The sequence below is a fragment of the Miscanthus floridulus genome, chromosome 1, assembly GCF_019320115.1.
Source record: "Miscanthus floridulus cultivar M001 chromosome 1, ASM1932011v1, whole genome shotgun sequence".
Lineage (NCBI taxonomy): Eukaryota > Viridiplantae > Streptophyta > Magnoliopsida > Poales > Poaceae > Miscanthus > Miscanthus floridulus.
Genome location: NC_089580.1, coordinates 80,627,258 through 80,643,923, shown reverse-complemented (window position 1 = coordinate 80,643,923; position 16,666 = coordinate 80,627,258). Strand labels below are relative to the sequence as shown.

Here is a 16,666-nt window from a genome sequence, read left to right as displayed (position 1 = left end):
CTTTTGTGGGTTATCTCTATCTTCGACTCTTGGAATTGTTTCATCACCCTTTCTACCCATATTTGTTTACCCCCACTATACTTTGATAACTAAGTTATGGTAACACTAAGATCTCTTATTTATTGTCATTCCTAGCCACCGCTTTCCTATGGATTCAATAAATAACGATATCTTAGAATACTTCTTGGTAAAGTGCTACAACGGTATTCTGTGCGCTTGCGGGATTCTTGAGCATAAGAAATACCAATAATGGACTTCTTGGCTTAATGCTTTATTCTTGGGTTATTGAATCTGCCATTCGTAGTTCGGATGTGCAGCAACAACTACTACAACAAGCACAATTCATTAGGCTAATTGTGCCCCTACTAGAGCTTACAGAAGGTAAGAATGTAACATGGTGTTTGATAAGACAACTAATTTTTATATTTGCTAGCTAGGAAAACCAACTAATAATTTTAATTATTAGCGGAGCTATTAGATAGGCCCATTTGGATCTTCTAACTAACTATAACTAATAATTGGCTACATTTAGCTAGAGGGAGTGAAAGGATCTATGGATGGCTTGAGGGGGGTGAATAACCTATTAAATTCCTTCAATGACACAATCACAACTAGGCAAGTATATTAGTAACAAAGGTGTTCTACAAGCCTAATCTAGCATTTCAATGCAAACCTCCTACATGATTCTAGTGAGCAAGCATGAACAACTAGCAACACTAGGTCACTCAAAGCTAACCAAAGTTTACTAAACAACTAGTCAAGCTACATAAATAAAGCAACTAATCAAATTACTTCTACTCGACTCGAGAACTACACAAGCAACTACGCAAGCACAAGATTATGAATGTAAATGCAAGAGTCATAGAATGCAAACTATTGAGGTCAAGTGACACAAGATTTTCCCTCAGGGTTCGGTTGCTTGCCGGCAACCTATGTCCCCAATGAGGCAAGTCCTATCAAACAAACGCTTTACGAGCCTCGCGAGCACACAAGCTCGACCCTCATCGTGGGCACTTGTGTAAAAGCTAGATGGTCACCAAAGCACTCTCCAAGCCTCTTGATTCTACTAGATTTACTCTTCATGAGCTCCCACGGGGATGAGCACAAAGCCCCTCACAAACCCTTCGATCGGAGTCCCCGCATAATCACCTAATGGTACTCAACGATCTCCATAAGCTCCAAGTCATCTAGGTGGCAGCAACCACCAAGAATAACAAGATTATCCATAGCAACAATAATCATATAGTGCCAAGATGCAAACACTCTATTGCAATGCACTATATCACTCCAAACCTCACATAGATGCAATCTCAAGTGAGCAAAGTGAGTGGAGTGTGAAACTCAAGCTCCAATATGTGATCAATCAGCAAAAGGGTCCAATAGAGTGGCCAAGGCCAACCACAAGCCCTATTTAAAAGCCCAAACACTCAACTAGCTGTTTAAAGAAAATGCTGAAAAGTTGTGTGCACTAGAGACCTCTGGTGATGGCACTAGAACTCACACTAGAGTTCCCAATGGCTCCAAAACTACTCGTTAACGATGTCAACACTCAGGTGCTTTCTTCGGTGCAAGCACACAAGATATCCGGCGAGCTCTGAGCCCTAAAGTGCACCAAAACAACCTCTCTAGACCAAAGGCCCAGTGTGCTCTCCGGTGCTTGCACCGGACAACTCCGATGGCTAAGTTTGAACTTCCCACACCTAATTTGTTGTGCATTGTGTGAACTCTTTGGTGAGCACCGAAACTTAACGTGTCATCTCAGAATTATCATAGAGACAACTACCACCTGCAACCTCCAATAATCTAACCAGAGAGCTCCGATGAGTTGAAAAACTCAACTTCAGTAGCTCTTCTCACCCACTTTGCAAGCATGCTAACTCCAAACTTCAACAACAACACTTGAGTATTGAGTTGCATTTTCAAAAGTTTTTCAAAAACATTTTTTCTTGCTTCCTCACCACGTCACTAGGTCTAATGCATATGCAAATAATGTCATCACCTAGTGGCACTAGATAACCGCAATCACTTTAGAGCTCCACTCTTAATGACTATCTATCCTAAACCCGACCATGCACTCTATTACCATTGAAATAGAAATCCCTATGCTATACCTTTGCCTTCGAGCTTTTTTCCATCTCCCTCTTCCCTGATCCAATGTTGAGCACTTGGTCATCTCTTGGCCATCGCCATGTTCTCCATGGTTTCCATAGCTCAACTCTTGGTTGTGGACATAACATAACTTATTCAACACTAAAGCACCATGTTAGTCCACTAATTGTCACTCAATTACCAAAATGAAACTAGAGCTTCTAGGGAGTCATCTAGTAACATTTTATTAGGTATTAGTTGAACTATTAGCTAGGATGTTTGATCCACTAACTATTGGAGCAGCTAACTATTGGAGCAACTTCAAGAGGCTCTTTATATCCTTCTATATTGATAGCAATAGAGATTTTGGTGAAAGAAAATACCTCCCATAGCTTCTTCAACTAGAATGACTCTCCAAATAATAATTTAGAGAGTAGGTTTAATTAAGAAAGACCAATGGAGATGCTCGTAGCTGTCTACATCCAAACACCCTAGGGCATGAGGTGGTACTTCAACAAGGCACATGTATGATATTTATTATTAGTTTAATGAAAACTCCATCATTTTTAAATTATAATTAAGTTGTTTTAGTTTTATTCTTAGTCATATGTTTCAAGGTTTGATCAAGTTTACAGAAAAATGAAAAACATGTACCTAAAATATGAAACAAGATTTATTAGGTACACCGTGAAATATATTTTGATAGCACATTTATTTTATATTGTAGATATTAATATATTTTTTCTATAAATTTGGTTAAAATTAGAAAAGTTTGACTTGAGATAAAAAAAAGCACAATTAAAATAGAGGAAGTACGAGGCAGACTTGGCTTTATATATAACTAGTACCAACTGCGCGCCATCCCGTGCGCTGGCGAGTAAGCACACTTAAATATACATTGAAGTTTTGTATGTCACATATGGTGCGCGTCATTGAGCGTGTGGGTGAGAAAATTGTGGACAGTACAGATTGAGATTATGTAAGAACGATGCGTACATATATTCATAGATATACGGTTTTTATTGCATATACAGTACAATTGCTGCTTGAAGGATACCACAGGACGACGTAGGCAGTTGCATGACCAAGAACAAAATTAGGTAGTGTTTAACTATACTGGACGTAATTAGACAATACATAAACATCAAACCTACTAAATTAGAATAGTCTTCTTGTTTGTTGTCATGGCGTGGTCTGGGCAGCGTTCAGAGCACAACAACCGTAAACCTTTCCATCTTGCAAAATCATGAGCCGGCTATCCTGTTCTGCGTCCGTAAGATCTGAGGAAAAAGTCAGGGGCTTGACGATCCCAAGATGCAGGTATAAAAGGTATTTGTAGATCATGAAGTAAGGCATGGCAAGCAGCGTGAGCTGTTTTGGTGAGTGGTGTCTGATCAAGGTTAAATTCCGGTGGAGGTATCGATAGATGGAGTGAAAAGAAGACTGTCAGTGTCTAATTATTTGTTGCAGATGAAGTAAATGTAGAAGCGCTAACAGACAGATACACACAAATAGAGGAGACTAAATCGACGTACCGAAACATGAACATGCCTGATGGTATCAGTGGTAGGCTGGTCCACCTGCTGAGCTGGCAGAAATCTATTTTTTTTATAGAAAGAGGTATTGGTATAGAAGTCTGCTGATCAAACCTAGGTACATAGCAGAACGAATCTTCAGTTAGGCCAATGACAAATGTGAACTTTTTATGAGATAGCAGCCTTGAGTGTTGGAGGGAAACCAGTCGGTTTTCCGAGTGGATTGATTAGCGCTTCACAGTTTCGGCAAACAATCTGTCGACCTATTTCATCATAACAGAAGAAGTTGGTTTGAGCTGTGTCATCTGCTGCAGTAGAAGGAAGCTTGTATCTGCATGTTGAGAAATAGGCACAGGTAGCAGTGTCCATTGTTAATAATGATTATATAGTAGGCTATGCATATCGATTCACAGACGGTGAGTGATACCTAGGCATAGTTCCTGTCTAGTTACATTTGGTGCACACGTATGGGCCAGATTTTTTGCTTCGTTTTTTGTTGCACTTTTTTGCACAAAATATATCACTGCTTGTCATCTTGTGGAATCTATTTAACTGTGACAGTGCATTTACGGCCTTCTTCCTGTAAAGAGTACAAGACCAAATTTTGAACAACGTATCAATAGCATAGTTGTATATGTGGAACAAAAAGCTGTGGAATTTCTTACTTTTTTAAACAAATGAAAAAAAGGATATGGTAAGAAAACGTATGACATTGAATCTGAATATACGCGATTAAACTGCAACATTAGGTTAGTGTAGGTGGCTAAAGTGTCGATCGAAGTCGTTAAAGAGCAGCACGACAATATTGGGAACCTATATTGGGATTAGTATAAAAATATGCAATATGCAAGGACATTTCAGAGATGATGATCTTAACTCATGGTAGACCAGTGGCAGGAGCTTGGGAGACTAATTAATGAGAAGGCAAAGAAGAATTTGTAAAAATGCTACTAAATTAGCTACTCATGTTGAGGGTGGTGTGGCAGGGAAAAAATGAATTCAAATTAGGGGACAAAACCAGCATATGAACATCTAATATAGTTGCAAAGAAGTACCTAAATATTGTTATAGATAGCAATGTTATGAAGCAGCAGTTTATAGCAACATTCTAGGAAGATGTGTCATCCAATAAAGATAAAATTAAAAAAGGGGACGAACTGGCGGAACTCTGTGTTTTGCGACAAGAGGAGGATCCAATGCAGATAGTTTCATTGTGCAGGTTGTGCTGTAATTCTCTTAAATTATCATGGACGAAGATCTGGAAAACACAAAATGGAGGCAAAACGGTTAGTGCTATAGCAGGTAGACCTAAGCTTTTGTTTGAACAAATTTTGCATATTTCTAAGACTAATTTACAGTTTCATTGCTTAACCCAGTCACGACCTATGGTTAGAAGGTGGTCAGTAAAATATTGAAGGGTCAAATTAGATGGAGACGGAGTAAAATGAATGGATAGATATTTAACCTGCCTTGATCATGAATCCATGGCAGGGCACATGGTAAAAACAGTTTGACAACTAACAAGCTGCCACCAAATAGAGAGCAACCATGATTACAAGCTAAATTAACTACAAGGCAACTGGGAAAATTGATCTATATGAAAAATAGTAAAATACATTAATAAAGCACTAATGCGATGAAGCATTGAACTATCAATTAGAAGGTGAAAAATAAAGGACAAGGACTGTGGATTAGATTTTGCATTGCCCTTTCTATCTAAGGTAGGAGATGGTCAATACATTGTAAAAAATAGTATCATCAGGCGTAGGATATCTTCCAACAATATAGTGACTAAATTTAAGTATCACATGAGACTGGATTATCTGAACCTAGCAATTTGCACAGTTTGCACTAGAAAAAAATGTTATCACAAATGAGGCATGAAGCAAGTTACGAACCTATAAATCAAGGACCTTGTGATAATTACTCCTCACTCAGTTTTCTCCAGGCCATCAAACGGATTATGTAGCTACGTGGAGAAGTGAAACCACATATAGGGATGTAGGAGAAAAGATCACCAGCCCACTACACATAGCAACAGTTCTAAAATCTGTGTCAAAAATAGCTGTCAAAGAAAAGAACAAATTAACCTCCTTATAAGGCAGTAACTTAATGGTACGAGAGAGACATGAAAAGGCAGCGCTGACTAAAGTAGGGAATTAAGAAAGCGAAGCCAAACTGTTTGAAGCAAAATAGCAGATCTTATTATCCAAAGAAGGAAAAAGCTAACAGAGATGAAGAAATACAAACACGACAGCTTCCTGCATCTGGCTTACTTTAATAGGAATAATGCAGGAAGCACATATGGGAAAATATAAAGGCATGTAGGTGTGTAAGCCAAAAAGATTGGATCATGTGGAAGCTTTTTTGAAGAAGAGATAATTAAGCATATGGCAGGCCACATTGGCTCACGATAGGTTGCAGCAATTTAATGTAGGACGTTCCAACAAGGATCATGATATTAGAAACCAAAAGTAGCACATTAAAATGTGAAAAAGCAAGAATGAGAAAATAGGCAAGTGTGATGCTAAGTCAATCGCAATAGAGGCAGAGGTGTGTACTGGTAGATTAAGCCATAGGATAAACAAAGAACTTGGATGTTGAAAAATAAAAAAAAATAGCCATGAAGGAAAACAGGAAAATAACTAAAATTAGATGGAAATGAAAAGGGAATGAGAGAGGGGGTGGATCAGCCTGCCTGACATATTTTGGTAAGCCAATAACTGTAGTAAGTACATAGGTAAACGCACGCTGCTATCATGTCTCCTGGACCAACCATAGTAACCATACTCATTCATTCGATCTAATCCTTTAGTATGGTATAAGGCATAGAAGCATAGTACATCAACATATAACCATATACGATTATTTAACCTTAAGATTTATCAAAATAGCACCTCGCTGTAGTCCACAAGATGTATCAGCATTTGGAAACAAACCAACTTAAAATACATATAGAGGTAAGAGGTTACAAATGTTGCAGGAGATGACACCGTTCTGTTGATAGCACACGTGGATCAGGCAGGACCTGACATCATCATCATATCAACCTGCTAGGAATAATAATAGACAAAAGGACGTCATGTCCTAATCATTGTAGCATGAATAAATTCTTATAAGCTAGGGAGCACTATATTTTGTTGCGTCCTAATCTATCAACCACACGAAGATTTAGCATATATGGTGTTAATTGCATCCCGAGCCAGAATGCGTAAACACTGCTAACAAATATAATTAATGAATCTAAGTATTTAGGAAGATTTTGTCACTGAACCATGAAGGTTTTTTTGCCATAATATGAGCCTTACCAATTGGACTACCTTTTTTATCTTTAGTTATAATTTCCAACCATTAAATATGCTTCATGTCTATACTAACTGCAAGTATACGACATATGTATCTCTATATAAGTGGATCGCAAAAAATATGACACAAAACTGTATTATGTAGCTAAAGAAGGATAGCTATTACCAGAGACACAGTTGCAGTGCAAGCGAAAGATTGGACCACAATAATTAGCCTCCCTTTAGCCTCATCATACACATGCAAGCAGAAATGTACGTATCATAAATAGGAAATCATCAATAGGATAATAGCCGTGTCCTACTCTAAGTGATCAGGCATGCTGATCTGAATATAGACAGATATGTAAAAATAATTTGGAAATCAGCGTATCCACCTTATAACCTACTCTCTCAAGTAGATACACGACAAAAGTAATGTCTGTATAAAGGACAAAATATCTGCATGTTTGTAATTCAAATATCAGTTAAGCTAAAGCGAAATAATTAACACGACGCTGACCACATCACAAGTGTCCCAGGTTGCAATGCTTTATAACAGGAACAACTTTTCCTTTAGTGATAAAGAACTGGCCTTGTAAAAAAATAATGTTAAAGAACTTGATAAATAAGCTGTGAATTTTGGCAGGGCATTCTTCCAATTTGGGGTAGCCTTCATAACCTCTGCATGTACACATACATTTATTGGAAAGCAACTTTACTGGAAGAGAAAATGAACTTGTCCCTAATTTCAAAAGCTAGAGAAAACTACTAGAGCTCTTCTTTTCATGTTCCTTTTAAAGTTCAAAGTGATTCATAGAGGCTTACTTGCAGCCAATCAAAGAATTCATTTGGAGTTTTTTTAAATGCTAAACTTTTTGCTAAAAATCGCAGTGGAAACTCTTCAATATGAACACCTGGGGAAGCAAAGAAAACGATCAGTTTACTCCAGTAGTCCAGTCGCCCAGCGAATGTAGACACACACCACAAGATTTCTTTGATCCAATTAGAGGCATTCCACCTAAGCAGCACAACCATCATTATAAAAAAAACACAGCCATAAACAATAAGCTAAGCACCGAATGGAAAATACAGACCTAACGACATAAAAAATAGAACATGTAAAATAAAATGGAAAACTAAATAAGATTAGCATGGAAGTCAGAATGACTCACCCCGGCATATGAAACAAATTTAGGGGTTTGAGTCACATCTTTCGGGCCCTCATAGTATACACCTGCACCAACGAAGATCAATTTGGAGACCTGTGAAAGCAAGCTGAAATTAGCTAATTGGAATATAAACCTCTGAAACTTGTAAGATCTGTCTTGTATGAAGGCTTGTGGCATAGCAGCCAAAATTCACATAAAAGGAAGCACTACAGATACCTCAGTTTAATCTGTTGTATTACTCTGTAGTCTGCAGTACTAAAGAAATATAGACAACAAAACTATTTTGAGCATGCACCGCTTCCGGGTAGTTGACTGAAGAATCAATAGCAACAGCAGCACCAAGGCTGGGCCCGACTAACACCATAGACCTTTTGATGTATGATTTCCAGAAGTACACATACAAGATAAGTTGTACGGGTCACATTACTGTAACTAAGAAAATAACAGATCAATGTAACCATTAGATAGTAGCGTCGGTTCACGACAACTCGACAAGAACTGCCTGGTCTTAATTGGCCGAACTGTTAGGCATAGGGAGGAGCGGTGGGTGTGGTGTTCATACTCTCTTGTACGTTGTCTTTTAATAAAATGATAAGCAGCTCTCCTAGGTGTTCGAGAAAAAAATACAAAAGTGGAAAATAAACTGAAAACTATTGTAGCAACTCAGGAGAAAGTTGTGTATTTTATAACATGCCTGGCAACGACGGTGGTTCAGTTACTCTCATGGTAAGTAAGTTGTTACTCTCATGTTAAGTAAGTTGTTCAAATCAGCTACTATAATGCTCTAATGTTATAAGCAAGTTGTTCAAATCAGCTACTATCAGTACTTGAGTAGCATTCTAGCGTTTGCCATATTAGAATCAGAAAATTAGGTCACCACAAGGAAAAGGACACACAACGTGGCAAATAGCAAAAGGTACAGATAAGCGAAAGAGGACGAACAGGGAGGGCAGCGGTGTTGGGTACTGGAGATGGCGTGTAAGCGGTAACCCTAGCGCTCCCGCGCGCGTCGCTGTCGACGACTGAGGCGGACGGAGGGGCCCAGAAGGCGACGGATCCGGCCAACCAGGCGACAGATCCGGCCACCCAATAGGCGGATCTTGTGGAGACGGGTAGGGCTCGCGCTGGATCCGGCTGCTCGCCGCAGATCCACCGCCTCCATTGGCTGCGCGAGGTGTATGGCGTGCTCCAGCCTCAGATCGGCCGGCGGGAGGGGCTCCGCGAGTGGCCGCTCTAGATCCACCGCCGAGGCTGCTGACGTGACCTCCCCGTCGTCATGCACGGCCACCACGGAGGTTCCTCCGCCGCCAGAGGCCTCCGGCGCCTCAGGGCGTCCGCTGGTTGGCCGCGTGGGCGTGGGAACGACCGGCGACGGAGGGGCAAAATCCGAGGGCACGCGACCCGCCGCGTTGCGTGGCGAGGAGGAAGTGGCGTGGTGGTGGCGGTGGTGGTGGAGGAGGAGGGAGGCCGGCGCCGCACGGAGGGTGGGCCACCGCCGAGGCCGTCCCGCTCCGTCGCCTGAGCCACGCCGCGAGTGCGGAGCGAGGGAGGGAGGGAGAGAGAGAGAGAGAGAGAGCGAGAGAGCGTGGAGAGGAGGAGAGCGTGGGGGTCGGGGAGATCCGCCGAGGGTTTCGTAGCGGGCGGGCGCGTACTGTACCGAGTGGCGGAGCCAACACGGGCCATGGATCGGAGAATCGGACGGCCAGGGGAAATTCGGGCGACGTGGCCACCCTGGCTAGCGGCCAAACCTCCCTTCTTTGATAAGAAGAAATACAGGACATCTCGATCCGAGACAAGACTAGCAATTTTTTTCAAGTGCTTGAGTTATCATATTTTTGAGGGACTTGCTAAAATTCAGGTGCATTTTAGCTTTTTTTTCAGGCGATGGTTATTACACATATTTTGTACTAAAATTGCAGATTTCGTTAGTAGCAATTTCTGTAGATGCAATCTACAATTTTCGGTACTGAGAATAAAAAACCCCATTAGATAAAACGACAAACTCGATAAAATCTGATTTGTGTTGGCACAAAGACAACTAACTATTTACAATTATTTCTATAGAAAGACAAGGATAAAAATTTAATATGTTATGGCATAAGGACAAATAACAAATCACAAAAGTAATAATTTATTTGTACTAGTTGTTGGTATAAGAGTGTTGCATAAAATCATCTTTAAGTTTAGACACCTCAAATATAGGAGAAGTGTATTTTTCAATAGCTCGACATATATCGATTGACAACCATACTTAGTAGATTTGATTTGGGACCGGATGGTGATCCAAATTATACGGTTTGAATCCATTGAAAATGTAGGCACGCCAAAAAAAAACACCGTTGTGCCTTTGTTGGTTCTCAATCAAATTTTAGTCATGTAATATATACATTCAATTACTTCATTACACCTCTTAATATAAAAAGAAAACCTTTTTATTTTGACGTACAGTGACCGCAGAAATACCATTTGAGATACTGCCATTTACTTGGTTGAGACATATTCAAACGTCAAGCCACGAGGATTTGACCTAGACCGTCCATCTTAATTTCCACCACAATATAATACGACTATTATTTTAATATAAAGATGCAATATACTACCGTTGCCTATAAATTTAGCCACGGGTCATGGCCGTTATCATGTCGAGCAGGAGTGGTCGTGCTGCTCGTGGTGTCGTCGCATAATACACACAAAAACTAGATAGCTAGCTAGCAAGCCACAATAATATAATGGAGGAGAAGGTGCTCCTCGCCGTGGCCGTGGTCGTGCTGCTCGTCGTCGTCTCCAAGCTCAAGTCTTTGCTAGTCACCAAGCCGAAGCTAAACCTGCCCCCAGGGCCATGGACGCTGCCGTTGATAGGCAGCATCCACCACCTGGTCACCAGCCCATCGATCTACCGGGCAATGCGTGACCTCGCGCAGAAGCACGGGCCGCTCATGATGCTCCGGCTGGGCGAGGTGCCCACGCTGGTGGTGTCGTCGCCGGAGACCGCGCAGGCGATCACGAAGACGCACGACGTCACGTTCGCCGACCGTCACTTGAACGCCACCATCGGCGTGCTCACCTATAACGGCACCGACCTGGTGTTCGGGACCTACGGCGAGCGGTGGCGCCAGCTCCGCAAGATCACCGTGCTGGAGCTGTTCAGCGTCGCACGCGTGCAGTCGTTCCAGCGCATCCGCGAGGAGGAGGTGGCGCGGTTCATGCAGAGCCTCGCCGCGTCCGCCGGCGCCGGCGCCACCGTCAACCTGTCCAAGATGATCTCCAGATTCATCAACGACACCTTCGTGAGGGAGTCCATCGGCAGCCGGTGCAAGTACCAGGACGACTACCTGGATGCCTTCGACACCGCGGTCCGGCAGACGTCGGTGCTCACCGTGGCCGACCTCTTCCCGTCGTCGAGGCTCATGCAGATTCTCGGCACGGCGCCTCGCAACGCGCTCAAGTGCCGCAACAGGATCACGCGCATCCTGGAGCAGATCATCCAAGAGCAGGTGGAGGCCATGGACCGTGGCGAGAAGACGGCGCACGAGAGCTTAATCGGTGTCCTGCTCAGGCTGCAGAAAGAGGCCAGCTTGCCCGTCGAGCTCACCAACGACACCATTGTGGCGCTCATGTTTGTAAGTCTTGCTTCTCCCGATGGATTCATGGATCATATCACCGCCTTTCACCATCTGGACCGTCGTTCAGCCTGTCCTGAGTGCTGACCTGAACTTGTTTCTTCTAGGACTTGTTCGGCGCCGGCAGCGATACCTCGTCGACGACACTGAACTGGTGCATGACAGAGCTAATGCGGTACCCGGCAACCATGGCCAAAGCGCAGGCCGAGGTTCGGGAGGCCTTTAAGGGGAAGACCAGAATCACCGAGGATGACCTCGCCGGGGCAGAGCTTATCTACCTCAAGCTTGTGATCAAGGAAGCTCTTAGGATGCACTGCCCAGTGCCGCTCCTGCTCCCGCGGCAGTGCCGGGAGACGTGCCAGGTCATGGGCTACGACATCCCTAAGGGCACATCCGTGTTCATCAACGTCTGGGCGATCTGCAGGGACGCCAAGTACTGGGAAGATGCAGAGGAATTCAGGCCAGAGCGGTTCGAGAACACCAACCTTGACTACAAGGGGACAAACTACGAGTTTCTTCCGTTCGGATCCGGCCGCCGTATGTGCCCGGGAGCAAACCTTGGACTGGCTAACATTGAACTCGCACTGGCGAGCCTTCTGTACCACTATAACTGGAAGTTGCCTGACGGAGTGAAGCCAGAGGATGTCCAAGTTTGGGAGGGTCCAGGACTGATAGCAAAGAAGAAAACAGGCCTGATTTTGCACCCGGTTACCTGTATTGCTCCAGCCGATGCGTAAACAAGCCCAACATAATATGCTTCTTGGGCCAGTGTGGTACTGCATGGGCCATGATTGAGCGATATAAGGTTCGATGGAAAAATAAGTTGGAGGATTGGATGGCTCTTGTCGCTTCAAGGGTACTGTAAAAATAGTATAAATAGCACTACTTGTTGTACAACATATGGACTTTATCATAGAATGAAAGGAGAAGGTGAAATCCTAATCTAGTCCATATGTATGTAGGCTCTTACCAAACTCTTAGGATTTGGTAGGACTATATATGTATGGGAGTTGTACGTTGTAATCATCAATATTCAGAGGAATAAAAAACAGTCTCCCTATCTTGTGTCTATTTGTTCTTCTACTTTATTTATTGAGTTGATCATGAGAGACGGAGAGGGAAAGGTCCTAACTGCTAGCAACTTGTTTTATAACACGTTATCAGCACGACAAGCTCTTCGTCGACATCGCCGTCGAAGCCGTGGCCTATCTTCGATGCCGGCGCTTATACCGTCAACATCCCGCCGTGACTACTTCAACGGCGTCGACATCCTTGACGTTGTTAGCGGAACGGATCTGCTACCTCGACCTATAACTAATCTGCACTGCATCGACATACACCGTCGTCGTCAAGCATGCAGATCTACGACAATGCCAAACGCCCTACGCGGTATGTATCTACTAACCACTACCCTATGCGGCATGTGGGGTAGATCAATTGGCATCCGTAATAACTAAAGGCATAAGAAAATGTGGGTAATATATATTTAATAGGCATAGCCTTCCTAAATCTATCTTTAAGTGCATGTATTAGGACTTGAAGTCCTAGCCGCATCCCTTCCGACCGAGTTAACTTTCTCTACATTGCACTAATTGCAAGAAAGCTTGTAGCTTTGTATTTTATTGTTATCTATTACATTGGATTGAATACCAACATTCCACATTACACATGAATGTGTATCACTATATTGTGCTCCCGTCGAGCTGCACTATCTCCACTCCTGCATGAATATTAGTATAACAGATACATCTGTAGCTAGTAGCTACCTTTGCACTTTCCTCATAATTACATTGGCAAGCTAGTATGCTATGTCTATATAGTTCTCGTTGAACTAAGGCATATTTTGCTTTCATTGCATCACATGCATAAGCAATAGATTGGTATAGGGCCAAGTAGCCTAAGATCAGGGGGAGTTGGTTAATCTAAAAGGGCCAATCCAAAATTGGCTAAATGGAGAAGTGACCCACTTGAATGGGCTAAATTATATTGGAAATTAAGTTAATAGATAAAACACTTAATTATGATTCGGGATTCATGAACAAAAGGCATTTGGTTAGAAAATTATAGAAGAAATTCCATGTAATTTTGAATGTTGCATATTTATACATTTGAAGTATATGATCTATTTTTTTAATTACGTATGAGTAATTGGATTAATTTTTTTTAGCTAAACAATGAAGAAGCTAGACAATGAAATAATTTTTTTAAATTATGATATGTGCAAATCAGGGAGAGAACATCCCTGAGTTTGTAGAAATGCTAAACATTCTTAAGTGCAGTTTATGTATTCTAGCTCACCGCATTTAATGAATACTAAACCCGTGTTTAAATATGTGCATGAATATTTCCCATAAAATTTCATCATAGCATAAATGAATGGGCCTCCGCTTGTAGTTGAAGATGCATGAATTTGATTATTTTAAGCCCATGATAGGGGATATCTTTTGAAGTATGCTATTAAAGATCTAATATTGGCATTAGGGAGAGAGAAAGCCTATTTTGGATGTCAAATATTATTTTCATAGAAGGAAAATGATCTAAAGAAAATATTCCTCGAAGCTTGAAGCAGGAACAATATCACGCACTAAATAAAACAATAATTTGACTAATGCTCTTGTGAAGCATAAAGCGGAGCATATGCCATATATTTTAAAAAAATAAAAGGAGTAACTTGAAGTTATAAACTAGAAGTTGTGTTTACTAATAGTAAACTAAATATTATATACTATCAAGCTAAAATCTACGGGGACACCTGTGGATTCTAGTTTAATGTATACTTGTCAAATAAAATAAGAACAAATTGCTCCATTTTGATGAAGAGAACACCTCATGAAGAAGGTTAAGCACCTCGTGAAGAGGATCATCATGAAGATGAAATCCAACACACTAGGCACACACATTATTAGTGTTGGGTATGTAGAACAACAAATCATCTCTTGTTTGAGAAATGACAAAGAGATAGAATAATCTCACATTGTGAGAATATTAGGAGAAAATAATAGTTATCGACAACGCTACCTCTATAATTGTAAATATTTCTCTTATGAGAACCAGGATCCGGAAACAAAGTCCATGATGAATGTTGGTATTTATAAGTGCAAATAGAATATGAAGGATTCCACAAGCGCACAGAATACCATTGTTTTAAATATCTCGAACACTTTTGTGTCCATTTTTTCTCAACTCTTTTTTCCTTTTCTTTTTTATGAATAACTTTTGCATAGCCCCATGCCTCTTTTCTGCAATCAAAACTTTAGAGAGATAGCAACAAGAACTTGGAGCATTTATTTGACTGCAAACCTAACAAGCATGTTTTTGTGTTCACTCCCAGTATAGGAGTAAAATATTTTTGGATGGATCTAAATATAATAGCATGTATTTGCGCCTACCCCCAGTGTAGGAGTAGTGCATATGTGGGTGGAGTGTACGTGATCTTGATTTTAAGAGCATGACAAACCTCTCATAATGGTCAATAAAGCTTGACAAAACTCAATGTAAAACAAGCAGCATATATGTGAAAGTTTTCCTAGCCTAAATAACATGTATAGCTCTGCTAGGAATTCAAGCTTTATCATACAAGAACTCATCATGTAGCATTTTTGTAGTTTTTAAAAGTTAAATCTCTAGAACTTTAGTATCACTTGAAACAAGATAAACAACAACTCAGACCTTCTCATATCATATCCGTCAATTATCTAGACTTAGATCAAGCATATGCTACCCACGAGTTTTAAGTTCAAAGTAATTCCTTATATAAAAAATCTTATTCAAAACTTGGGAGAATTCAAGACTGAAAACTAGGTACTTAAAAGGAAATTATAATAGAGCAACTATTCATCATTTCTATTTTAAGATATTATCTTAAGAGTCCTTTTTATTTTATTCAGCTCCCAAAAATAAATTAAAGCAAACTAGACACACTCTCTTTATTTTGTTTTCATTTTTTTAGATCACACATTATAACTATATATATTTCTGTAAAGTTAACTTTATATTTTGTTTTTAGTTATTTATTTATTTTCTAATATATATAAACTAAACTAAGAATAATAAAAGGAAAAGAAATACTTATCTAGATACACGGGGGATGCCTTCGCCATCAAGCTGGTTGTTGTCGTGGTTGCTCAACGAGGCGATCATATATGGAGGTGCTAGGACAGAGCCTCCCAATTTTGATTTTTACTATTGTTTTTGTTGTTGCTACTAGAAGCTGGCCATCTCGTGTCCCATACTTATCTACCATTGTGCATGATTATGTAACGTACCTTGTATGGCAGCATTTGTCTCTTCAATGGTTACAAGTCTGTTGTCGAAGTGGTAGTAGGCCTCCTAAGAGTCATGATACCCTCGGCCAGAGAAAGACATGCGTCCTCCCTAATGCCCACTTGAGGTTGCTTCATAATCTTGCCCTCGGTAGTTGTGGAAGTTCATTGATCGAGTACCTCGGTTCACTCTTGAAGATGAGGATTCTTGAGGTGGTGCCTCCAGTAGTGGTGCTTCCAATGGTGGTGCCACCTTATTTTACCAAACCGGTCTCAATTTTGAGTTTGATTTTGGTTTGACAGGTTCATTCTTCTTACTTGACTTGTTCCTCCTTGTTCACCATTTCGAAGTCAACCATCAGTAGTAGAAACTGATGACATCTTGTGTGCATCATTATTGTCGGTTCAGAACTTTTACTTATAGAATTTGGGGGATTGACTTCCCCACACTTTGCTCAAAGTGTGTTCTGCTCATAAAGACATTGTAGAGATCAAGTGTATGTGCTCTATTGGTGGAAAAACACCAATAGAACCAAAACTTTATTTATTTTTCACTCTAGCCTTAGACACATTGAATTATATTACGGTTGATGTTATGTGCATTCATTCTTACAATATGGGTGATAAGATTAGAAGGACGAGGATGAATATAGCATTTGAATACATTTGTCAAAAAGAGTGGAGTTGCTTAACCTATGGAAGGTTTGT

General features: G+C 41.0%; 1 protein-coding gene across 1 annotated transcript; it reads left to right on the top strand.

The window, feature by feature from the left end:
- Positions 1 to 10,731: 10,731 nt before the first annotated feature.
- On the top strand, positions 10,732 to 12,750 carry LOC136488131 (dolabradiene monooxygenase-like). Its single transcript, XM_066485160.1, has 2 exons — positions 10,732 to 11,696; positions 11,804 to 12,750. The coding sequence occupies exons 1-2, from the start codon at positions 10,806 to 10,808 to the stop codon at positions 12,431 to 12,433; spliced, it is 1,521 nt and encodes a 506-aa protein (XP_066341257.1). The 5' UTR covers positions 10,732 to 10,805; the 3' UTR covers positions 12,434 to 12,750.
- The last annotated feature ends 3,916 nt before the right edge of the window (positions 12,751 to 16,666 follow it).